At 42.6% G+C, this 25,826-nt stretch overlaps 2 protein-coding genes across 2 annotated transcripts; both read left to right on the top strand.

Annotated features, from left to right (window-relative positions):
- Window positions 1-5,811: 5,811 nt before the first annotated feature.
- LOC124112653 (glutamate receptor 4-like) lies at window positions 5,812-17,418 on the top strand. Its single transcript, XM_046472784.2, has 6 exons — window positions 5,812-5,940; window positions 11,250-11,294; window positions 12,861-13,052; window positions 13,934-14,270; window positions 15,522-16,276; window positions 16,927-17,418. Exons 1-6 carry the CDS (start codon window positions 5,890-5,892, stop codon window positions 16,990-16,992), a joined length of 1,446 nt encoding a protein of 481 aa, XP_046328740.1. The 5' UTR covers window positions 5,812-5,889; the 3' UTR covers window positions 16,993-17,418.
- A 2,280-nt stretch (window positions 17,419-19,698) lies between these two features.
- LOC124112635 (glutamate receptor 2-like) lies at window positions 19,699-25,252 on the top strand. Its single transcript, XM_046472766.2, has 6 exons — window positions 19,699-19,830; window positions 20,932-20,976; window positions 21,740-21,928; window positions 22,824-23,169; window positions 23,668-24,422; window positions 24,808-25,252. The coding sequence occupies exons 1-6, from the start codon at window positions 19,783-19,785 to the stop codon at window positions 24,895-24,897; spliced, it is 1,473 nt and encodes a 490-aa protein (XP_046328722.2). The 5' UTR covers window positions 19,699-19,782; the 3' UTR covers window positions 24,898-25,252.
- Window positions 25,253-25,826: the final 574 nt, after the last annotated feature.

Raw genomic sequence — 25,826 nt, 5'->3', positions numbered from 1 at the left:
TGTATGTCTGTTTTCGATCTGAAACATTCCCCAGGATGATATGTTTGGTGTGAAATGTATACGGATACAAATGTAAGCGGTTAAAAATGAGATTCGTTTTTTTTAAAATATTTTATGACTCTTAATCAGTCGGATATGATTCCATGCGCCGATTGACCGACATTTCTAACGTGTCGATCCTAACGAGTAATTTAACTTTCTCTCAGAGTGTACGATTCCGACTATATCTGACTATACCCGAGCGTATCCTGCCACACCGGTGGCACCCATCGCCAACACATGCAAAGGCAAGTCAATAACCACAGTGGCTCACACGTTGTGTTGAGTACGATGAACATACATATCGATGTATCGCGAAGGAGGGCGATTGAGTAAGTGAATATGGTTTTACGCCGCTTCTAGCAATATTAAACCAATATCATGACGAGGGCCACCGGAAATAGGCTTCACACATTTACCCATGTGGGGATTTGAACCCGGTCTTCGGCGTGACGTCGAGAACGCTTTAACCAGAGTGCTACTCTTCCGATCCTACTGGTATACCGATTTGTATTGAGAATTATCTGCATTGACAAAAAAGGCAACGTGTTTGCAAGACACACAGAGGAGCGTAGCTTTCAGCCTGAGTGGCGGCCAACCCTTCCAGTATGTCGTATGCGTGAGTGAGTGAGTTTTACGCCGCTTTTAGCAATATTCCAGCAATATCACGGCGGGGCACACCAGAAATGGGCTTCACATATTGTACCCATGTCGGGAATCGAACCCGGGTCCGCGGCGTCACGAGCGAACGCTTTAACCACTAGGCTACCCGACCGCCCCGAGTCATTTAATGCAATCAGTAGGATTAATATATCTTTAGATAAGAGACTAAGTTTCGTAAGTAATAATATTAACTAAAATCTGAACTTGTACTGTGGTGCAGTGCTGTGATAGTGACTGTGGTCAGAGGTTTTATGATGGCTGGTGACATAGATAATTATTTATAATCATCAACCAAGACAAAGAGCTAGCCTTCAGCCCTTTGATCAAGACAGTAAAAGAATAACCTAACTACCCTTATAACAAGAATTCATTAACTGACATCTTGAGCATCGATCCACGCAATTGGGGTACGATGGCATGCACCAACCAAGTCAGCGAGACTGACCACCCGGTCCCGTTTGTCGCCTCATACGACAAGCATAGTCGCCTTTTACGGCAAGCATGGGTTGCTGAAGACCTACTCTACCCCGGATCCTAATGTTTGTATGTAGGAACTTCAGTGATGCCTGTCGTCCCTACTGCGGAGCATGAAATACAATTTGGCCATCAATGACCTAGCGTGGACGTGTATCAGTATCGTCCAATTCCTACAGGTCAGGTTTGTCCAACATTTGGCAAAATGTATTCCCTCAAAGCATAATTATTTGTCAGAACGTGAAGTTTTTATGGTGCTATAAAATTCAGTACAAAGGGAAATTGACATGTCGACAGGTTTTAGAGTCAAGTTAAAAGTGAATAATACTAGAGTACTGTCGGAAATGCTAGAAAGTGCTTTTTGCCTGTTAAAAAAGGATATACTTTTTAACAAACTGTTGTTATTGAAATATCGAGTAACCAACGATCGTATTACCTGTGGTTTGAAGTATTGCAGTCACAAGGGCAAGTTCACAGGAGACAAATTTGAACGAAAACGAAAGTTCACATTTATTCTTAGTCAAATGAGGGCAGTCTGAAACAGACTATAGAAATAACAGCACGTGACTCCGTTATAATGATAATAATGTAGTCTTCATAAAATATCTAATCCACACACAAAAATCATTTGGCGAAAATGATGTGCATCTTCTAAAATGGTAAATGACGTTACGTTTGTTTTGTTAACATTGCTCCCATGATGCGTGTTACATTACACTTGCATAGCCACAACAAAGGTACACGTTACGGAATCTGTATTGGGAAATGTATACAAGTTCTTTACACTTTCGAGAGATAGAGGGAAACCATGTATTAATTTAGATAGGGTGAATTACCGAACTGCCCAAGCTATGTGGTTTTCAATTCACACCATCAAGTTTACGATATGATAAATAAAACAATGCAGATAAAGGGGTGGTCTCAAAAAGAAAACTGGTACGTAAAAGGAATATTAGACAGCTTTGATACAGGGTGATAGGCGTATAGTGTACAAGCTTTATGAGCAGAAGGGAACCCTGACTTGTAGGAGAATTTGGGAGGAATTAAAGATATAATTGATGTTTACTGCTATGACTACTGATCATAAGGTAAGTGTAATCGTGTCATTGTTTTGCACGCTGCAACCCATGATATGAGGCTTATTGGTGGATGTGTGCTAGTTTTCGAGGCGAAAAGGAAAACCGGTGATTTTCATAAGGAAATTATAGGAGGTGATGTGTTCATAGACTGATTGGAACATCAGCTATTGCCCATTTTAAACAACTTCAGTGTCATTGTCATGGACAACGCGGGTTAATATAACGTCCGGGAATCAGATACTGTCACCCAAACCATGAGTAGTCTGAAGGCGACCATTCAGGTATATATGACATTGTCGACTTCAGACCATATAAGACGAAAGTTTAACTCATGGAGAAAATACGGCTGAATAAGAACCCTGTAAAGTACAGGACACATGTGCTGGCGGCACAACACGGTCACGTTGTCTTACGTACGCCAGTCAGACATTGTGAGCTCAACCCTGCTGTGCCCATCTTGGCTAAGTGTAAAGGGTTCGTGGCAAGACGTAACACAACCTTCAAAAGTACAGATTTATATACGTCATCAGCGGAGATAAATGCTACCTCAAGAAATCATCAGTAGAACAACAAATACTTCTGGATTCCAAAACCGCAACCTTCCAATACTCATCCCGTTTCATAGATCTTTACTATTTCATCATGTTTCCAAGCAAATATAATGCAGTACATATCCTTAATGGCTACCCCATCAACGAACATGTCAACTAGGGGCGGTCGGGTAGCCTAGTGGTTAAAGCGTTCGCTCGTCACGCCGAAGACCCGGGTTCGATTCCCGACATGGGTACAATGTGTGAAGCCCATTTCTGGTGTACCCCACCGTGATATTGCTGGAATATTGTTAAAAGCGGCGTAAAATCAAACTCACTCACTCACACTCACATGTCAACTAAGTACAATAACAGCAATATTTTGAGACCACCCCCAACTCGGTGACATTTGCACCTGGGAGAATGTACGGGACGGTGTGAGGTCATCACCTCGGGACAGGTGTCAGGTGATTACCTCAGGTTATAGGCCATTTCATACATGCATGACAACACACAAATATTTTCTAAGTTGATCACCATTTTACCTGTAAGGGTACATTTTAAGGGTGATCACAGTGGCAGTTAGGACAGGATAGATAAGGGCAATTTGCGTTATTTTGATACATGCTCTTTTTATAGTTCTATGACTCGTATTTATTAAATGAAGCCAAAAAAGCAGTTCTCCGGCATTCCCGACAGTACTTTATTGCGTAGTTTTGCCAGGTTTATACCCCAGTTAACAAAACTGGCTTACGTGTACATGTGACATTATTTAATATGTCATATATATACATTTCTTTGATCGAACAATTGATGTAGTGATGTTTCCACGTAATGGTTATGTTATTTAAGGCCTTGATAGAGGGAATAGCTATCAGCTTTTCATGTTGGACAGCAAGACTCTGGACGGCATCTGGCTTGGACAGAATGGGTTTTTCCTAATTCTTTTTCCTCGTTTTCAGTTTTTGCATACCAACAATGACAACATACCACTCTGAAAGACATTCAACAGGTTCTTCTTCTCTTTTGACCCGTTTTTGGCACATACTTCGACAGCATCCATATTGATTTCAAAGATGTGAACCCAAATGGTAGGAGGATCCCGACGATATTTTGTCTCATATAAAAAAACAATCTGTTATTGTCAACAATAGATGAGGTGAAATTAGGTTGAACGTCGCATCCAAGCTAATTGCACTTATATAGCTACGTGCTTGCACGTGTGTGTGTGGCTTGCTTGTACTAGTCCACGAAAAACATAAATAGCATGTAAACGTATATAAGAAACGACACGATATTATAACACAAAACATTAATTACATGTATACTGGAACGGCTTTAGACCGTGAAACATGGCCATCCTTTCAGTCTAAACTTGTAATCTGTTGAAGCATAAAGAATGAATGACACGTATCACGGTGATGGGTTGCCGAGTACGAGTGAGTGATTAAAGTAACAATAGTGAGTGCGGCAATCAATTTGCATCCAAAATAAACCCTTCGGGAAAGTCACATTTGTTTTGTTTGTTATATTATGAAGTTGAGCGAGTTGGGTTTGAACAGTATTCCAGTTATATCACGGCGTGACAGGAAAGCCCGAAGTGATGTAGGTCTCAGACGTTTACTACTTTGGTGAAACCCACGAGCACGGGTATGGTGCTGATAAAATTAGACAAAATAGTGGCGAATCGGGATTCGAACCAACATTCATAGGTTTCTGGCGCCCCCAGGGGATGCCACTCTGCACAGCGAATTGTGGTGCCTTAGACTATTAGGCCACCCGTTTTTGTAACACAGGATGCGTGTTTTGTCCAGCATTTATATACACGGAAAGAGGTCATGTTGACAGCATGCTACTTGCTTCAGTGAGCTTAAGTAAGTGACGTCTCAAAAGTACATTTCAGACAAAATATAATACTAAATATGAGACCCGTGAAGATCCGGGGTAGGTCTTCAGCAACCCATGCTTGCCGAAAGGGGCGACTAAGCTTGTCCTGAGAAGCGACTGACGGGATCGGGTGGTCAGGATCGCTGACTTGGTTGCTGCATGTCATCAATCCCATTTGCGTGGATCGATGCTCATGATGTCAATCACTGGATTTGTTTGGTCCACACTCGATTATCTACAGAACGCCGTCATATAGCTGTAATAACGCTGCTTAAACCAAAAACAAAAAAAATCCCAACTAAATAGGAACATTGGGACAATAGCCTGCTGATACGCGCAATGTGTTCTATATGAGCAAGATACTCAACATAAATATATCATCCGAGAGCTAATTTGAGAGACACCGCCTCCGTGGTCTAGTGGTAGAGCTACCGACCGGAGAGCGGAAGGTCCGGGGTTCGATCCCCGGCCGCGTCATACCAAAAAACGTTAAAAGATGGTACCTCTCTGGCGCTCGGTATTAAGGGGCTAAAACAAGGACTGGTCGGCTCGGAGTCAGTATACTGTGTCTGAGTGGGGTATTCATGTTAAACTGCGGCATGGTATCTCAGTGGGCTAGCACTATAAATCGGCATCAGTCCGGACTAGTACAAGCAGCCACATGCACGTCGCTATATAAGTGCAATAATCTTGGACGCGACGTTAAACCCAATTTCACCTCACCTCACCAATATCAGAGACTATCTTCGTACGACTTAATTGACTAAACCCTGTCGTTCACCCCCTTACATAAGACAATTGTCGCGTTATTAACACCACAGTCTTTATCTGTGAATTACGTACCGAAGTTGGTATTATGTTCTCAAGTAAATACCCTGTTGGATTCAAAACCATTCTATTATAATTGCCACATAAGTTCAATGATTCTGAATATATGTAATACCCTTAGCACTGCGATCTTGTATCTTGTAGGAGTTACAACCGAATTTACAATATGTTCATGTGACACGACTAACATGTGTTTCCTCGTGACACTGAGACCGTGGGGCGTCACCTGGTACCGTGTCCCACGGTCACATGACTGTCACCTGACACTGCAGCCTGCATCAACCATGGCCTCCGATGTCGCGGGTGTAATCTGAGACTTCTGTCTCGTGCACACGTCTCCTTTACCTTCATTAGAGGACCAGCTCGAGAGCAGCATCGTCCCTTGCAAAATGGTTTCTCCGTGCCTTCCAGTTTTGGGATTATTGCTTTTCATCTTTGAGGTAAGCGACTATATTTATTGAATTGTCATTGACTGACATGCTGACCAGATTCTAATCAAGGAGTCGCATTTCCATATAGAATATTGATTACACAAATATACACGTGGCGGGAAGATTCGGTAGATGTTCAATAGCATTTTTTCATAATTAGGGTCGTAAGATTATTGTCACCTGCGGTAGGATAGCCTTGTTGTTAAAGCATAGTCCAGGCAAGTCGTCGTCCCGGGTTCGATTCCACTCATGGTTATAATGTGTGAAGTCCATTTCTGATTGATGTTAGCTTTGGTTTGTTGTTTAACGCCGCACTCAGCAATATATTCCAGCGATATGACGGCGGTCTGTAAATAATTCAGTCTGATCCAGACAATCGAGTTATCAATATCATGAGCATCGATCCACGCAAGATCCGGGATACAACAGGTCTTCATCAAGTTGTAAAAGGCGACTAGGCTTGTCGTAAGAGGCGACTAGCGGGATCAGGTGGTCAGCCTCGCTGGCCTGTAATCGTAACCCAATTGCGTGGATCGATGCTCATGATGTCAATCACTGTATTGTATGGTCCAGAATCGATTATTTACAGACCGCGTCATATAGTTAAAGAATGCTAATCTTCCTGTCTGTTGATGTTCCTTCCATTGTTACAATGAGCATTATGCTCTTGTTATTTGGTCATCAACTGTTACTTTAATATGGATCATTAAAACTGAGTTAAATTAGACTAATTAGATTATACGCGACTTGACTCAAACCTGGAGTTTCTCCAACATAGGGACTGCCTTAACTCCTTCATTTTGCCATGGGTCGTACACTGTCGTACCAAACAGCCTCGGGGACAGCCGCTTTGCCACTCCTCCAAGTGCAGACCAGGCAACATTTATCGCGTCCTGATCAGCACAGCTTGATAGTGTTCTGCTCGAGTCGTTTTATGTTTCACAACTCGTGCTATCATCTAGGTGTAAGTGCGTTCAGTTTCACAAGTATTCCCCCTTCGTTAGCGATCACACTGTGCTTTATGTCCGTTTCCACGTCAACCAACAACGCCCTCTACCGCCCTATATCTTGTTTCAAACGTGGCCGGATCAGGGGGAGTAAACGGATATCATTTTCGTAAATCTGATTAAAAATGTCGATATCATCTTCTGTTGTTGCATGCTGAGTTTCGGACGTGGCGGTGAATGTTGAAGGTCTAATTACGTACGATAAAAATACTTATAAAAATAAAAATAAAAATACAGATTAAGAATGATCTCCAATGGTTCCAAAAACAAAACAAAACCTGATTCATCAAACTTTCGAGTCGAGGAAACGGCTACTTTATTTGTTTGTTTATGTTGACAACAAAGAAACTTGGAAGGTAACTCATTTCCTGCAGCTTTTCACGTTACTCCGTCAGTTGATTCTACAGATAATGAAGTGCGGCATCAGTATTATCTATTCGCTGGTGCCATCGGGCCGACCCGTGAAGATCCGGGGTAGTAAAAGTCTTCAGCAACCCATGCTTCCCTAAAAGGTGACTATGCTTGTCGTAAGAGGCGACTAACGGGATCGGGTGGTCAGGCTCGCTGACTTGGTTGATGCATGTCATCGATCCCAATTGCGCGGATCGATGCTCATGATGTCACATAGCTGGAATACTGCTGAGTGCGGCGTTAAACAACAAACAAACAAACAAAAAAGCCACGGGCCGTGTATAATCGCGATGCATCGATTGTTACTAAAATAATCATTAATGACGCGCTAGGTCTCATATACTCGTATACGCAAATCGCAGCTTCATTACGAACCCAGTTATAAGACAGTGTGCTCGCGAATGTCATTCTCAGCTCCCTGGGGACTACCAGTTACATTAATGGTTTTCGTTTCCACAAACAAGCGTCATAGTTATTTACTTGTACACTCAAGGACTTAAATGCTTTACTTACCTGCAAGTGCGGCATTCAACCAGCTGATGTTTAAGATGTGGATATGTTGCGTCACTTCGCCGAGAACACACTTAAAACAGGTCATAGATATACTCTGATTGCTGCAACGCTACAAAGAATATGGATTTAAGATTTAACAAAGGATCCTTTGACATGACAAAATATAATAAATAATACGTTTTATAATGTTGAAAAAAGTAATCGTAAAAACCGTAATTGTTGATTGTGTTGACGTCGTTGACATGCATCTCGACGATTGATATATATATATATATATATATATATATATATATATATATATATATATATATAATTAATGCAATGAATATGTAGCAATAGGTGTACTTTGTGTTCGCGTCACTCTGTGTTTGAGGTAGCCTCGGGGCATCATTCGCCGGTGGGGGAACAACTGAATAATCTCAAATCCCCTACTGAGACATTAATTTTGTTGAACAGCTCGACGCCCCTTGCGATAACCCCACCGTAGTCATCTTGGATAGACAGGCTTCGGTGCGCATAGAAAGACTCACATTTGTTCCTTTCATATTTTCCTAAGGCAAAAACATTTAGAAAGTTTAGAAAAGATATGGCATTACTACAAAAGACATTTTTATCATGCATTTTTTAAGGAAGTTAAGGTTCGTGACATGAGATCAAATATATAGAGGTGAACTGTAGTGGGATTAAACCTCGCGTTCACTGTTATTTCAGTTGTATTGATATGTGCATGCAGGTGTGTGTGTGTGTGTGTGTGTGTGTGTGTGTGTGTGTGTGTGTGTGTGTGTGTGTGTGTGTGTGTGTGTGTGTGTGTGTGTGTGTGTGTGTGTGTGTGTGTATGTGTGTGTTTGAGAGAGAGAGTGTTTGTTAGTGTGTGTGTGAGAGTGTGTGAGCGTATGTGTGTTTCTGAGTGTGTATGTGTAAGAGTATGTGTGTGAGTGTGTGTGTGAGCGTATATGTGTGTTTGTGAGTGTATGTGTTTATGAGTGAGTGAGAGAGAGAGAGCGAGAGAGAGAGAGAGAGAGAGAGAGTCCACCCACTTCACCTAGTTTTTACCCTTAAGGGAGGTAATAGGTGATCTGGGTTTATTAAATTAGGTGCCGTAGGCATGGAAGAACCCACTCCTGAATTCTTAAGGGATTACCTGGGGGCCTAAAAATCACAAAACACATAGATGAAAGTGATATCTAGAATTAGTCACATCATTATTTATCATGTTTATCATACGCATAAACTTCATTCACTCATTCTTGTATGCTTATACATTTGTAATTGTACTAAATGTGTTTTCCCAATCATCAAGCAGATGAGACACAAGTTAATACGAAAACGTCATTTACGCCGAAATATAGGACAGAACGCAACAAACTTGGTAATTTATATCCCTTGTTAAACTATATTGAACACATCTGATGTGTTTTTGAGAAACCTAGTGAGTGTAATAGAAATTGCATTGTGACAAGAGTAGTAGACAATGGAGGGCGGGTGGTAGACCAGTGGTAAGAGCCTTCGTTCGTCACGCCGAATATTCGGGTTCGATTCCCCACATGGGTACAATGTAGGAAGCCCATTTCCGGTGTCACCTGCCGTGATATTGCTAGCATATTGCCAAAAGCGGCGTAAAACAACACTCACTCTCTCACTCACAACCAATGTTTTCCACTCATGGAGAAGTGATCAATGTCCTTCAGCGCAGTTTTATAGACTCTTTCAAGATTCTCCGTACTTTGAGAAGTTTGTACTCCTTCTAGATCATATTTCTAAACTGTTACTGTTTCATTTTAGAACTGGTAACAACAAACTACCAATAGAAACAGACCGATGGGAAAATATACCACGACTATGTATTCAAATGTAATTATTGCTTGTTCTTGTCGCAACTATATGCCGGCTTACAGTGTAAGTCCAATGAAAAACCATGCCGCAGTTTGACATGGATACCACGCTCAGAAACAGTATACTGACTCCGAGGATGCTGAACGCGGGTTGCTGAAGACCAAGTGTAACCCGGATGTTCAGGGGCCCCTACATGGTCATTACTGGCACGACCCCAACATAAGAATGACATTGATTGACTCCAGCTGACGCGATAATGTATTGCATGCCTAAAATGCGCTTTTGATGTCGAATGTATTTAACAAATCAATTATATGTATGTTCGCAAAGCGTTTCTAAACTATGTGGAACTGTCGTTAACACCTGAAGTAATATGCCCGTACTCATCAGTTTCACCCAAGCACGCTCCTTCCCAGCGCGTGACACCTTCGTTACACTCACGGTAACATCGCATTCGTGACCACCTCGTGTTATTCCGGGACAAGCCGAATAGCGACTCGTGCCCCTCTCGTGGCCATTTTTGCGACCGGGTTCCGTCTTAAGGCAATCGGATATACCTAAAACAATTGTCAACTATTTGCGTAATAGTTCACATGTATTTCCCCATACATTATATTTATTTATATTTCAGATGCAATTTAAAGCACATCGGGACGTGCGGAATTATACAGTATGATTAAACACATTTAACTGTGTCGTGGGTATATTTTTAGATGTAAGACATATGTAAAATCAAAAAATATTTTTTGAGGATTCTTTGACAAAGAACTTGAAATCATACGCGCATTCTGATTGGTTTGTCGCATGTTCGCACATTACATTCATCGATAGGGGGACGAGTCATCTTGCAGGTTACGGAAAGGGGCGAGTGTTGACGAATGGGCAACATCGCTGCCACAAGTGTGGGCGCGGCCATTACAAGAATCTTGAAATTTGGCCTCTATCCCCAAATGTAGTAACGTTCATACTTTTGTTTATGCCTTTGGGAATGCCATCATAGGGAATTTTGAAAAGGTTTACGACTGACCATGTTTTCCAGATGAATTTACTTTGTTGTTTGCATAATCAGATTGGTTCGAGATTGCAGACTAACGGAAAATCAACCAACTTCTCCCTTAGATTCTTACTATATCAATAACATGATAGTTTTAATGAAATAGAAATTCAAATTGACAAAGAAAGAAAGTAATTTAGCAGGGGTAAGTGTATTCGGCGTCATGACAGTCGTCACTTGTTTGTAAACATAACGGTCATTCGGCTGCGTGTTCAACTCCAAGCATGGCTGGGGCCACCTATCACAGTGGGGAGTTTTGACTGGTGGCCGCGATAGTATAGAGAGCTCCGCGAACGGGGTATCGCTGCGAGGAGCTTGTCACCCAAGTAGTCCTCCATCACTTCCGGCTTTCCTCATACAATGAGTTGACAAACAATCTCACTCAAAATGTATTGTGTTCCCTTTAACAGATGCTCACAATAGTCGTATCGCAAAGCTCGCTGTGTGCAAGAGGTCAATGACAATGTGTTGACACAAGGTTTTGTGTTTTATCTTTGCAGGTTTCAGGACAAACGTTGCCCAACTACGAAGTGACAACGGTGGTGGTAAGGATGTTACAGATGCCGCGTGGCCTTGAGCGATACTGCGACCTCGTTAATCCAGACGGGTGCATTTGCGTCACACTTGATTGGTCGGAATCGGAAAAATTAAAAGCATGAACGATTCTGAAAAAGATTTCCATCGCCATGAATCCGGATTAATGTTAACATGAGTGAAATAGTCGTTAAAAGTTTGACAAGCGTCACCAAGCCTGAACACTCCATCTAATTAATATTAGCGTCATGTTACGACTAGTATAGGTTGTAGGCAGGGCGTTATTCTAACCCTGGTTATTTCGTGAGTTTCTGATTAATAAGGTATGATCGGGACTAATTATTAATTTTACCATTTGGCCAACATGCATTTGACATTTGGTTGGTTGGTTTGGCGTTTAACGCCGCACTCAGCAATATTCCAGCTTTATGACGGCGGTCTGTAAATAATCGAGTCTGGACCAGACAATCCAGTGATTGATATCATGAGCATCGATCCACGCAATTGAGATCGATGACATGCATCAACCAAGTCAGCGAGCCTGACCACCAGATCCCGTTAGTCGCCCTTTACGACAAGCATAGTCACCTTTTACGGCAAGCATGGGTTGCTGAAGACCTATTCTATCCGGAATCTTCACGGGTCCATTGGACATTTGGAGAATTCAACTGAGATATATGTGATTTTAAGGTGTCAGACAAATGGGGTGCGACCAATCCCCATGGATGTTCCTTTTAATCATATTGTGATTTATTAAAAGTTCATGACTCCAAATTTACTTCTTTTCCATGATGATTGCAAGTGCACTTGTCATCAAAGTTTGAAATTTTAATTTTGTCGACTACGTTTTGTGCCATTTACACGCGTTAAAGTGGCACGATTTTAGATATTAATTTCTATTTTAAGACGTGCATCAGTTTTGGTGTGTCCTTTAATCCTGTTTACTGTGTGAGGTTCATTGACTTTGACATTATCATATTGATTATTGATGCGTATAGATGTTCATCGCGCATTGGCAGGCAAACGAATGTTTGATCATTAAAAACAAATGCGTTGATCTAAAAGATATTCAACCATAAGACACAAAGGATGCAGTACTTAAGTGTGCAAATCCCTTTTGACGAACGTCCTTGAACATCATTCCCGTATCATCCTCAACTGTACTATTAAGTCAATATTTATTTGTATGTATATGTTTATGTAAATGGTACAATGAATGGTCATTGATGAATTGATAAAAAAGGCTTTTATCTTATTGGCTGAAATATTAATATTTGTATTCCTTGTTAAAGCTTAACTAAACCAGAACCCAGAGCCTAAGTTCCGGGGCACATGAGATTCCCAGTAACAGGTGACGATAAGAGCCGGCAAATGAACAAAGAACTGTTTGATCATTAAAAAACAACAATGTTTATCCGAAACTTGATAGACAATTAGCTGTAAAACAGGCATAGGACATACATATATGTAAATTAACGGTTGTCTATTTTGAATTGAAACTACCTGTCAATCAATATAACCTCTGATTGATCAATCCAAAGGTGTGGTCTTGTATTAAACACCCTGTCTTGTTACAGAATGCGCCTCACGTGATGCAAAAAGCAAACGGCGTGGGCTTTGAAGGAATCATCATTGATATTCTTCAAGAGCTTTCCAAGCGCGCCAACTTCACCTACACGATCAGACTTGTGAGAGACGGTTCCTATGGCAGCCCTGATAGAGGAGGAAATGGTACTTGGAACGGAATGATTGGGGAAATTCTACGAAATGTACGTATGTGTATGGTTTCAAAAAGTACAGATGTCGTGTATGGTTCAAATGTTTGATTGAGGTGTCGATACCATTTCTTCATGTCTCGATGGCAATACATCGATGCAATCAATACCACATGAGACTAGACAGTTTCAGCAGATTTAATTAAATTAGTGCATAATCATAATCAGATTTATGCCATGCACTCCCTCACCAAACATTGTATTGAGTAAAAAAGTAAGGGAGACGAGTGTGTCTTGACGAAATGTCTAAAAGGCTACGACGTTCTGCGTTGTGGGAAGTGAGTAAGTGAGTATGGTTTTACGCCGCTTTTAGCAATATTCCAGCAATATCACGGCGGGGGACACCAGAAATGGGCTTCACACATTGTACCCATGTCGGGAATCGAACCCGGGTCTTCGGCGTGACGAGCGAACGCTTTAACCACTAGGCTACCCGACCGCCCCCCGCGTTGTGGGAAGGTAACGTTATTCAGAGTTACGTTTATGGTACCAGGTGGAGTGGGATGAACTTGTTGTATTTCTTCTCCAAACTTGGGAGGTATCTGGAACGTTTTTGCAAGCGGAATATGGAGACGAGTAGTCAAAATGACGCCAGTATTCTCATATTATCAACCACTGCGTTGGCTCCATATTTGACAACGGGTAGTTCCTAGGTCCGGGTTAGAATTAGTCTTCAGGAACCCTTGCCATCACTTAGCTGAAATATTGCTGAGTGCGGCGCTAAACAACGAAACAAACGAACAAAACTGGTGGTCCGCTGGTACCTTGACTTCTTTGATAAACATCCATTCGTAATTCTCCCTGATGTTCGACACTTCAGTTCTCTCCCTTTGTCTCTATGATTTTGTGATGAAAACGTCAATATTTGCCACCAGGAGGCGCACATTGCTGCTGCACCTCTGACCATCATGCCACAGAGAGCTGCGGTCGTGCGTTTCACGCAGCCATACGTTGACGCCGGACTGAAGATCCTGTACAAGCGACCCACTGATTGGATGAACAGCGAACCTCTGTTTATCCTTCTGTCTGTCTTCAGTCCTGGACTGTGGATCGTTGTCCTTCTCCTCGTTGCCGCCATTACAGCTCTTCTCCACGTCATTGCTCGATTCAGTCCGTTAGAGGACGCTTCACTTGGCGAGAAGAAACGAGAAAACGCGGGATTGACTATCCTCAACAGCTTCCTGTATACTTTCAGCGTGCTTGGATGGCAGAGTAAGTTTGATGAGTTAATATCAGTTGATGACGATGATTAATTTCTCCAAACAAATTCGAATGTGATTCAGTTAAGGAATCGAAAACTGAAAAGCAGCGAAAGAGTAGGAATCACAGCAGGCATTAAGATGACGTCATGTTATTGTTGTGAATTGATTCTCAGCCAGGAAATCACTGACCGTTCACTCAAACAAAGTGAAACTATTCCAACTCATGGTCCTCAAGCAAAATTATAGAGACATTATATACCAACCATAACATAGCTTAAGTCAGAGAACTCAATCCACCTGTTGATTCCGGTAGTAGAATCAACTCGCCCTTACCAGTTCTCCATTACATAAGGGGCCTCAAACCCGGTCCTATCTATTGCTGTAACCATTGGCCTACCCTACATCGTCATTGCCATCCACGAATATCAACAGAAACCAAACATACACATTAACTGGCATATACATAGAACAAAATATGCCTTTTCAAAGATATCAAAGTCAAATGTGGCGACACATACGAACCGACATGATTAACCAAAGTGCCACGTTGTTTTGGCTCATAGCAACATCATTCTGTGTCATGTCATCAAGTTCCTTTCTCTATCACGTTGTCGTCTTATTTAGAGCAGAATCGCTGCTTTCCTAACTGAAAGGTCCTGACAGTGTGCTTCACGGCATCGACACGCGGTTCCGAGTACAATGTACAGGTCACAAATTAGGCACAGGCTTATCCACGTTGGTCGTGGAAAGTAGGGGGATTGATGACCATCTTTGGCAAGCCTTTCTCCAGGGAGATTCTAGGCATTCGGCCGTGCCTGACACTGAAGCACATGTAACACATGTGATGTCTCGTTAGGAAAATCACTTTGTTCAAAATATGCCTCTGTTAAACCAGCATTGAATGGGTAACCGGTAGAATGATATGGAAGAATAACAAAGTATTGCCTTTATGGAGCAAGTTATAGTTTATTTTAAGAAAATCACTTTGTTCAAATTATGCCTCTGTTAAACCAGCATTGAATCGGTAACCGGTAGAATGATATGGAATAATAACAAAGTATTGCCTTTATGGAGCAAGTTATAGTTTATTTTAAGAAAATCACTTTGTTCAAAATATGCCTCTGTTTAACCAGCATTGAATTGGTAACCGGTAGAATGATATGGAATAATAACAAAGTATTGCCTTTATGGAGCAAGTTATAGTTTATTTTAAACGTCCAGAATGCCAGATAACCTGAATAACTTGGCTAATATGTTTCAGACTACACCCCCTCCCCTCGATCAATATCAGGGCGCATCCTGATGGCGTTCTGGTGGCTGTTCTCTCTCTTCATTCTCGTCGCCTTCACAGCCAACCTCACCGCCTTCTTCATCACTCAGGAACCTAACGTGTCAAGGGTTCCATTTTCAACCTTCTCAGAACTTGTCAGGCAGAAGAACATACGCTATGGCACATTCAAATACGGGTCCACTGAGATGTTCTTCAGAACGACAAGGAGTCACCTCGCGAAAAGAATGTGGGCGACGATGAACGCTCAGAACACACTGATGAGAACCCTTGACCAAGGCGTCCAGAAAGTCAGGGCTGGGAAGTTCGCATTTATTGTCGAAGGCCCTCTGGCCGAGTACATGGCTGGAAAGACGCCGTGTGACCTCACTGTCGTCGGAGAATCTTTGAACGACCGTGGCTACGCATTTGCCTGCAGTAACAAGTCTACCCTGTGCGGTATTCTCGACCAGAAAATCCTTGAATTGAAGGAAGAGGACTTCATTATCAACACCACAAACAAATGGGCCTCAAGGGGCTGCAATGTCGACAAGGGGAGGGAACTCGTATACGACGGTGTGCCTTTCTTTGACTCATTCGGCCGGAAGTCCGGGCTACTGAAAGACAAGTCTGTGACCCTGAAGAGATTCGCTTCCGGGTTCATCTTCCTCTTCCTTGGGATTTTCCTGGCTGGGCTCTGTCTTATTGGGGAAATCGTCTACGCAAAGAAGAGTGGTTACTCTGTCAATGTAAGTGTACGGTCAAGCACAGACTGATATTTTGTCTAAGAAATAAAGTTTTTTTTATTTTATCTACTTAAAATAAGTATAAGTATAAAAAGTAAAAAAATGTAAATGGATGCTAGACAATCTAGACTTGCCAACTCATTCTAAACGTGAGTTCAGTTGGATTCCTGTTTCAATATATTCTCTAGGGTCTGGGAGACAGTCTAGGCGATACGATACATCTTATTGTCATGAAGACGTAAGACCAGTTGGCAGAGGGAATGTGTCAAAATTGCCTATTCTGTGGAGTTTTCTGTTAAGGGATATGTCTTCTGCAAACAACTTTATTCTCTTTCGGACCGGAATAACACATTCAATTCATTGCTAAAAACATACTCCTAGATTAATCTTTCCGGTTACAGTTCTTTTTGCGATTTATACCGATGACATATTTAGTAACACTTTTATCTTGCAATATTGCAGGGAGATCAGTGTAGTGATGTAGTAAAACAATTGTAAATGAAATGTAAATAATGACTTAATTTATGACAATACATTTTGGGATGGCAAAGAAAACACAACGATGGGTCAGTTTTTTTCGCCACTGAATGTTATCATATTTAGACACCATGCAAACACGTGATGAATAATTAATTTCTTTTTATTGTGTGTAGGTGCTTCCCAGCCTGCGTACTTCCGACCAAGAACGAATCCAAGACTCATTTGACAGCGGCAGATAACTGTAGTAGATACTTAGACAGCCCAGGACATTGGGAGTTACCCCCCTTTAATAACAGTAAAGCCATTATTTGAAAGATTGACGTAAAGGTTGCCTAAATGGACAACTTGTGTCTGAAAATCCCTGTAAGGCCATGTCTTCTTCTGTGATGTGTTCAGCATGTTGTGTGCGTGGATCAGTGTACATAGATCATTGTATTAGTATATGTGTAAGCGGTACCACCGATAGGTTTTCTTCATTCATAGAAGTCCGTATATCGAGATTGCACACTAGCTTGGACCAAATGTGATTCTGTCTGTATTTCTGTGTCTAATGTTCGTAATATGAAAGCGCCTCCTCCTGTAAGGATCGTACCTGTTGTGTAGGTAATATTAGTTCATATATACATTATATATCATGTGAGGGGGAACGACCTTTTGATTTTCGGGCGGGGTAGGGGGAGTGTGTGTGTGTGTAGGGGGGGGGGGGGGGGGGGATATCGGGAGGAAAAAATATATTTATGTTTCAGACTGTTGAAAAAATATTCTTCAGAAAATATTCTGAAGACAAATATTCAGGCCCACGGTATATTTTTATTTTAAAATATCTGGTTTTGCAGCTGTAGCTGTAAAAATATGAATTCTCCGTACGTAATCCCAGGACCACTAGAATATCAAATGACCGGTCACATATTGTGTTCAGCTGTATAATCATCTAACGGTACTGACTCACATTAAATATGTAAATACTCTCGTGAATGAGAATACATGTACATGATTTAGTGAACACCAAATATGGTTCCTCTTTTGTCTTATACAATACTCCGAGATAGTCCCAGTTCGATGTAAATACACGCCAAGGAAATAAAGATCTTGCACCGAACATGCCTCCTCTTAGTTCCTAGACGACGGTTGTTGTATGATGAATGATAGAAGAGTGGAGCTGAAATGGGGGTAGACGTATCGTTCAAGATTGTTGCACTTATGTGCACGAGTGTATGTGTGTTTGCTTCTACTAGAGGCGTAAGAGGCGACTAACGGGATCGGGTGGTCAGGCACGCTGACTTGGTTGATGCATGTCATCGTATCTCAGTTGCTTGGATCGGTGCTCATGATGCCAATCACTGGATTGTCTGGTCAAGACTTGTGCGACATTAAACAACAACACACACACACACACACACACACACACACACACACACACTGGCTTCTATCCGACCAGTTCTTGTTTTATCCCCTAAAATTCAGGCAAGGTAACAGTATTATAGTCTTTTAATAAGACTTGGTGATTAGTTGATATGACGCTTTGAAAAATAATTTGAAAATGTTCTCGATTCCAAATTTGAACACTGAACAATCGAGAGTGGCAGTACTTCTCTCGGTCTATGGGAAGTCTCTTCCTTTTGAAATGTTTATCCCACTGAAGCGAGAAATAGGTGATGGTTATGACGAATCAATCGTACAGCCCGTTATTGTCGTTCGGAATACCTCGTGTTATCCGTTTCGAGGTTGCATAATCAGAAAACACATTTCGACTGTCACTTTTGGTAAGCGACGATCTAATTGCTCGATGCATGTCATCGTATTATTTTGTGATTGGATGCCCATGGCGTCTATCACCCGATTGTCTTGTCCAGGCTCGATTATTTACAGAATGTCGTGATATAGCCGGAAAAAATGTTGAGTCGGGCGGTCTCAAACAAAACAAAAAACATAACACAGGACCCGCGCCGCGCAAGTAGCACCATGCATTTCAGTTGTCCATGGACAAATTCAACATGCTCTTGATACTAACAGTCACGGATGGTCTTTTAACACAATACAACGACATTGACATTTGTGAAGTCGATAGTTAGGGGCCGATGTCGTGACTGCACATCATTATTTATTCTGGATACAAAGCATTATTACTTTTTATTTCCCATTAAAATTACATTCATACTGATCGAGAATACCGGAAGTCACCCTGACAAAGATTTGTTGTGTGGTGACCATATTTTGCAGCCCCCAAAGTTTGTACTTTCAGCGGGCCTAATGCGATTTCGGTACAGCATGGATCGCCAGCACCCTATGCTTTTCGTGGGGCAGACGCATGGAGGAATGGGGTGGTCAGACTTGCTCAGTTGGTTGCCATAGTAACCCGAAGAATTTGCCTTCAGCAACCCATGCATTTCGCTTCTCTGTACATGATGTTTTATAGCCACATCAAGATTAAAATCTCGATTCCTGGTCTGAAACGGAAAACAAATTAGTGAGTGAATGGCTTTTTACAAGACCGCTTTGAACAGTATTTCAGTTGTAGCACGGCGTTTCTCCGTGATGTGGGAGGAGAGTCTGAAGTGACGTTAACCATTTTGGGGAACTTAAGAGCACATGAGGATCTGTTGGGATTCCGGGGTAGCATTGCTCCCAGGCAACCTATGCTGTTTTTAAGCGACTTCATGTATCGGGTTGTCAGACCCTGTGACTCGGTTGATGACACATCATCATACCCCGATCGATGGCGTGGATCCTGGCTCACAACATCAATCACCTTGTATACAGGCTGCGTCACGGAGCCGTATTATTGCTGAGTCCGGCGTTAAGCGACAAACACAGGGGATGGAAGAGGAGGGGGTCAGAAACAAGAGCTTGTGGCACACTTCTTTCACACATTCACGAGACCATCCATTGTTCCTTATCAATCACGCGCCATTATCAGACACGTGGTGGCTCCTATGACACAGATACTGTTTCATCCGCCTGGAAGGCTAGTCCGCGTTCCCGACACCGTGGTCCGGAGGGTGGGGTCCACACATCCACGGTAATCCAACATGGCGCCACTACTGTTTGCTCTGGTCCTTGTGACCAGTCTACACAAAGTAGGTATTCAGAAACCGTTCTAAGTTGGAATATCATCATGGTTATTGTTTGTTTTAAATAATTCTGATCATTATTTCTATAGGTATGTTACTGTATGAATATGACTACGTAATACATATTCTCGTCTATATATAGGAAGTCGATCCATCCCTTTTACAAGTTTTTTCCCCTTCTGACAAGATGTGATACAACCTTCTTACGGGGGCTCAGCCTTCTAAGGCACCACTATTCACTGTGTAGCGTTCCTTTATCACGTCAGAAGTATATGATCTTGGGTTTCAATCCCGGTTCGCCCGGATTATGTTTCTAGGTTTGTCAGCACCATACCTGTGCTCGTGAGTTTCACCAAAGTTGTAAACGTCTGAAACCTGCATCACTTCGGGCTTTCCTCCCATATCAAGCTGACACGCTGCGATATAACTGGAATACTATGAAAAGCGGCGTTAAAATCTCCTCTCCCTCTCTCACAGAGGACTTTGATGCATCCTTGTAACATGACACTGTTGCACCCTTGTTTCAATGCGTTGATGCATCCTCCTTACAAGACATCTTTGAAGTCTTCTTACAGGGGGATGTTGATGCATAAAACACCGGCGTGATTCTTACACGCTGTTTATGCATCCTTCTTACAAGGTGTTGGTGTATCCTCATAACAAAACTCTTTGACATCCTTCGTACACGATATTGTGGTAGCGTTCTTACAGGGTACGGGTGCGTTCTACTTACAAGACGTTGATGCATCCTTCTTATAGGTAGTTGATGCATCCTTATAGGGAGTTGATGCATCCTTACACAACGGTGCTGCACCCAAGACGTTAGTGCACCCTTCTATTAGGGGGTTGATGCATCCTTCTTATCGGAAGTTGATGCATCCTTTCGCAACGGTTCTGCGCCCAAGACGTTAATGCATCCTTACACAAAAGTGCTGCGCCAAAAACGTTGATGCTTCCTTCTTACGAGAGCTTTTAGTACCCTTCTTACAGGACATTGATGCATCCTTCTCACGTCCTATAAGACCTTGTTACATCCTTTTTACTTTGTTGTATTCTTCTTTTAAGAGCGTGTATGATATATACTGTATATTGATCTTTGTGTTCAAGGCGTCAACTGCAATCCCTGGCGTCATTCACGTGACAACCATTGAGGTAAGCAAGACTTTCTCTGAAGGTGGTAAGCAGACACGGACAATCGCTAGATTAATCCTAATGAAAATAAAGATGAAGTTGCACCCCTGTGTATCTTGTTGTGTTGCATCCCCCATCTTGCTGGTCTGTTTCTGTATGCATGTGAACAGGAAGTTCTGACTTAGGATTTGTAAACATTCAGCTTCATGTATATCGCTGATGTGATATCGTTTCACAACGGTCAAATAGACAATTAATTCCCTTCCTCTGATTTAAACACCTGGACTCGACATACTGGAGTTCACCTAGGTGGTTTCATATTTAGATCTATACATATAGATTCATTGTGTCAAATATATCTCCACAATATGCCCTTCAGTATTCACCTTTCCCTTTATGTCGAGTTATATTTGGTGTTGAAACATTTGAGGTACAATCGAGCGTACTCTTCCTACCAAGATTTCAAAGAGCGTCATTCGACTAAAAAAGGTTGCAACATTCAATACCTAAGAAAACTTTCAAAACGTTTTATGATAGCCATGTGGAGGACATTTCCAAATGACATTTTCAAATTTGACGCACTGACACAAATTATGTCCGATGCAATTCCCTATTTTGACTCGTACGCACACCTTTTTGCGAATACCTGCCAAGGGTGTTATTCTCTCTGTATGTGGGCAAGATTCCGATCGTATCATGACTTTATTTTACATTATTAATCCGATTTCACTTGGATTTGGAGTTACGTAGATGCCTGTACAAATCCTATCACCTATTGTTACAGCACTGGCCCTTCCTGATGCCCAACCACAAGACTGGTGAAGGCTTCGAGGGTATCATCGTCGACATCCTTGACGAGGTCGCCCGGCGCTGCAACTTCTCCTACACCCTCGACCTGGTGAAAGACAACACGTGGGGGAGACGGCGGCAGGACGGGACGTGGACAGGGATGATTGGAGAGGTCATCAACAATGTGCGTCACTTGCACGGGGAACCTCCTTGTTATTCCATTTCCAGCTTGTCGAAGATTCCATCAACTTACGTTTTCTGTAGTGTGTCGATTCCAAAGATTTTTTTATTGTTATTATGTCGTAACAGGCGACTAACGGAGCGGGTGTTCAGGCTCGCTGACTTGGTTGATGCATGTCATCGTATCCCAATTGCGTAGATCGAGACCCGTGAAGATCCGGGGTAGAATAGGTCTTACGCAACCCATGCTTGCCCTTAAAGGCGACTATGCTTGTCGTAAAATGCGACTAACGGGATCGGGTGGTCAGGCTCGCTGACCTGGTTGATGCAGGTCATCGATCCCATTTGCGTGGATCGATGCTCATGATATCAATCACTGGATTGTCTGGTCCAGACTTGATTATTTAGACCGCCGTAATATAGCAGGAATACTGCTGAGTGCGGCGTGAAACAATATATTGAAATCAGTGATGCCATTAGGTGTTAACGAAAAGGGTCACCATGCCCTGCCCTAACCGCCACTCGCACACCTTGCATTTAACAGTGAGTGTTTGTTGCCTGGCAACAAGGAGAAGTAGTCCTGCCACCCGTGATGATCCGGGGTAGAATAGGTCTTCAGCAACCCATGCTTGCCGTAAAAGGCGACTTTGTTTATCGTAAGAGGCGACTAACTGGATCGGGTGGTGAGGCTCGCTGACATTGTTGATGCATGTCATCGTATCCCAATTGAGTGGATCGATGCTCGTGATGTCAATCACTGGATTGTCTGGTCGAGACTCGGTTATTCACAGACCGCCGTCATACAGCTGGAATATTGCTGAGTGCGGCGTTAAACAAGAAACAAATAAACGAACAATTAATGTCAATAAGTTATACAAGCCAGTCAATTCTGCCAGCAGGAGGCCGATATCGCGGCCGCCCCTCTGGTTATTGTGTCCGAGCGGTCAAGGTTCATCCGCTACACCCAGCCCTACATGTCCTCCGGGATCCGGATACTGTACACGAAGCCTTCTGATTGGCTGGCATCCCACGCCTTCCTCCTCCTCCTCAAACCCTTCTCCCTCTGGATGTGGGGCATCCTGGCTCTCACCCTGGCCGTCATCACCGCCCTCTTCACCGTTATCGTCCGATACAGCCCATACGAGAAATGGTCATTTATACTTGGCAGGGAGGATGAGGAACCCCTGGGGGAGAGGTCCCTGTCCAGTAGTCTCTTCCACACTCTGAGTACACTGATGTGGCAGAGTAAGTATATATATGCTTCTATTCCGTAACGTTTGTGTTTGTTTCTTTGTTTAACGCCGCACTCGGCAATATTCCAGCTGTATGACGGCGATCTGTATAAAATCGAGTCTGGACCAGATAATCCAGTGATTGATATTATGAGCATCGGTCAACGCAATTGGTTTGTTTGTTTTTTACCGCCGCATTCAGCAATATTCCAACTATATGACGGCTGTCTGTAAATAATGGAGTCTGGACCAGACAATCAAGTGATTGATATTATATGCATCGATCCACACAATTGGGATCGATGACATGCATCAACCAAGTCAGCGAGCCTGACCACCCGATCCCGTTAGTCGCCTCTTACGACAAGCATAGTCGTCTTTAACGGCAAGTATGGGTCGCTGAAGACGTTTTCTACCCCGGGTCTTCACAGGTCGGACCTTGGATGAATTGTGGCAGGTTAAGTTCCTGTTGAACGTTCTTGTCCACACGAGTGTATGTTTCCCATTCCAGGAAGCCGTTGTCTGCCCCGGTCATCGTCCGGCCGTGTCTTGACCTCCGCCTGGTGGTTGTTCTCCATCCTCGTCCTTGTGTCCTTCGTCTCCAGCCTCACCGCGCTCTTCCTCACCAACGACTCCAGCATCTACAGCGTGCCCTTTACATCGTTCGAGGAGCTTGTCCAGCAAGACGACGTATCCTTCGGCTGCGCGAAATACGGCCACATCGCATCATTCCTCGAGACATCCCAGGAACCGTTAGCCAAGCGACTCTGGGAGCAGATTAACAGGGACGATGCTAATCTGGTCCAAACAACTGCCGCCGGCATCACGAAAGTACGAGCATCTCGTGGCGCCTATGCTTTCATGATGGAAGGACCAATGGCTGAATACGCAGCTGGAGGTGCGCCCTGTGATCTCATCACGCTCGGACAACCGCTGAATGACAAAGGATATGCGTTTGCTTGTAACATTGCAAGCGATATATGTAACGTCATTGACAACAAAATCCTTGAAATGAAAGAAGAGGATGTGATCTTGAGGATCAAGGAGAAATGGATGAACAGAGGATGTGATGCGACAAAGGGGAGAGAACTCATATATGACGGTGTTGACTTTATCGACACAATGGGATTGAAGGGGTCTTTGGTTTATGACAAGCCTGTTACAGTGCGAAAGTTTACAGGGGTACTGGTTCTGTTCCTCCTCGGCGCTGTTCTAGCTATTGTCTGTCTGTGCGCTGAAGCGAACAGTACCAAAAGAACCAAATATGTAAGTATATATACCAACACTGAGATCCAAGACACGCTTTTATATATTTTGTTTCATTCATATATTACTCCCGTTCCTTGGTGTATTTCTTTTTTAGAATCAATAAACAAGTGAACACCTAAATGTAAACTTCTCGGTCACAACAAGCAGCTTTTGAATTTAATTTTCAAATGTAATGTTTCACAAAAGTATGTTTTGTTTGTTGTTTATCGCGCTCTCAGTAAAACTCCAGCTTTTTTATGGCGGTATGTAAATTATCGAGTGAGAACAAGGCAATCCGGTGTTTGTCATCATGAAAACTAAAAAGTGAAAGTCATAAACTGAAACAACTGAAATGCTGTTCGAAGTGTTAACTCACTCGCTCAATATTATTTTTTCATTTCAGAAATGGAAACGTGAAGCCCTTGCAACTTCCTTTGACAATCCTAATCTGTCTGTTGAACGCCATGTACAGGGGAGTGAGAGCGACCTCTAATTCTCAGACGTCGTCAGCAACGATAACGTCCCGGCATTTCCACCGTGCGGAAAGATTTGTTACAGAGAGATTATTTCTGTGATGGCATAAAATAAATTTCAGATGCTAATCGTCACTATATAGCCGAACATGTCCTGATCCAAAACTATCAGGATTCCAATGAATCAGCATGATTTTCTAACTTCAGAATATTTCCCTTTTTGTGTTATGTATTGAATTCTTTGGGCGCGTGAAGAATGAGGTTAGAATGGGTCTTCAGCAACCCATGCTTGCCGTAAAAGGCAACTATGTGTGTCGTAAGAGGCGACTAACGGGATCGGGTAGTCAGGCTCGAGACTTGGTTGATGCATGTCACTGTATCCCAATTGCGTGGATCGATACTCATGATGTCAATCACTGGATTGTCTGGTCCAGACGCGATTATTTACAGACCGCCGTCATATAGCTGGAATATTGCTGAGTGCGGCGTTAAGCAACAAACAAACAAACCATTCTTTGGAAGGGATTTGTAAAGGGATAATTTGACAAGAACACGTTGATCTGAAATTTGAAGTGCTTCATTCCACAATTAGTACGTTTGGTTTGTGGGGTTTTATATAAGCAGAACGAAGGATGGGGTGCAAGGCTAAGACCTTAACATTTAATTGTTGTTATGTCTTGCTGAAAGAATATCCTGTTAAATTGTTTAGAAGTAGCAGCAAGTTGTGCTGGTTAAACGGATAAGTGGACCCATTTAACCCATTCGTGGTATGTACCCTTCGTAAGACATCTCGAATAATTATCCATACGTTTCAGCTGACTTTAAGCACTCTCACTTACTCACTCTCATCAACCCACTCACTCACTCTCATCCACCCACTCACTAACATCCACCCACTCACTAACTCACTCTCATCCACCCACTCACTCGCTCACCTCCACCCACTCAC

This window comes from Haliotis rufescens, unplaced genomic scaffold, assembly GCF_023055435.1.
Source record: "Haliotis rufescens isolate VD_foot unplaced genomic scaffold, xgHalRufe1.0.p SCAF_95, whole genome shotgun sequence".
Lineage (NCBI taxonomy): Eukaryota > Metazoa > Mollusca > Gastropoda > Lepetellida > Haliotidae > Haliotis > Haliotis rufescens.
The sequence above is the reverse complement of the archived record's forward strand: the minus strand, read 5'-3'. Positions and strand labels throughout refer to the sequence as shown.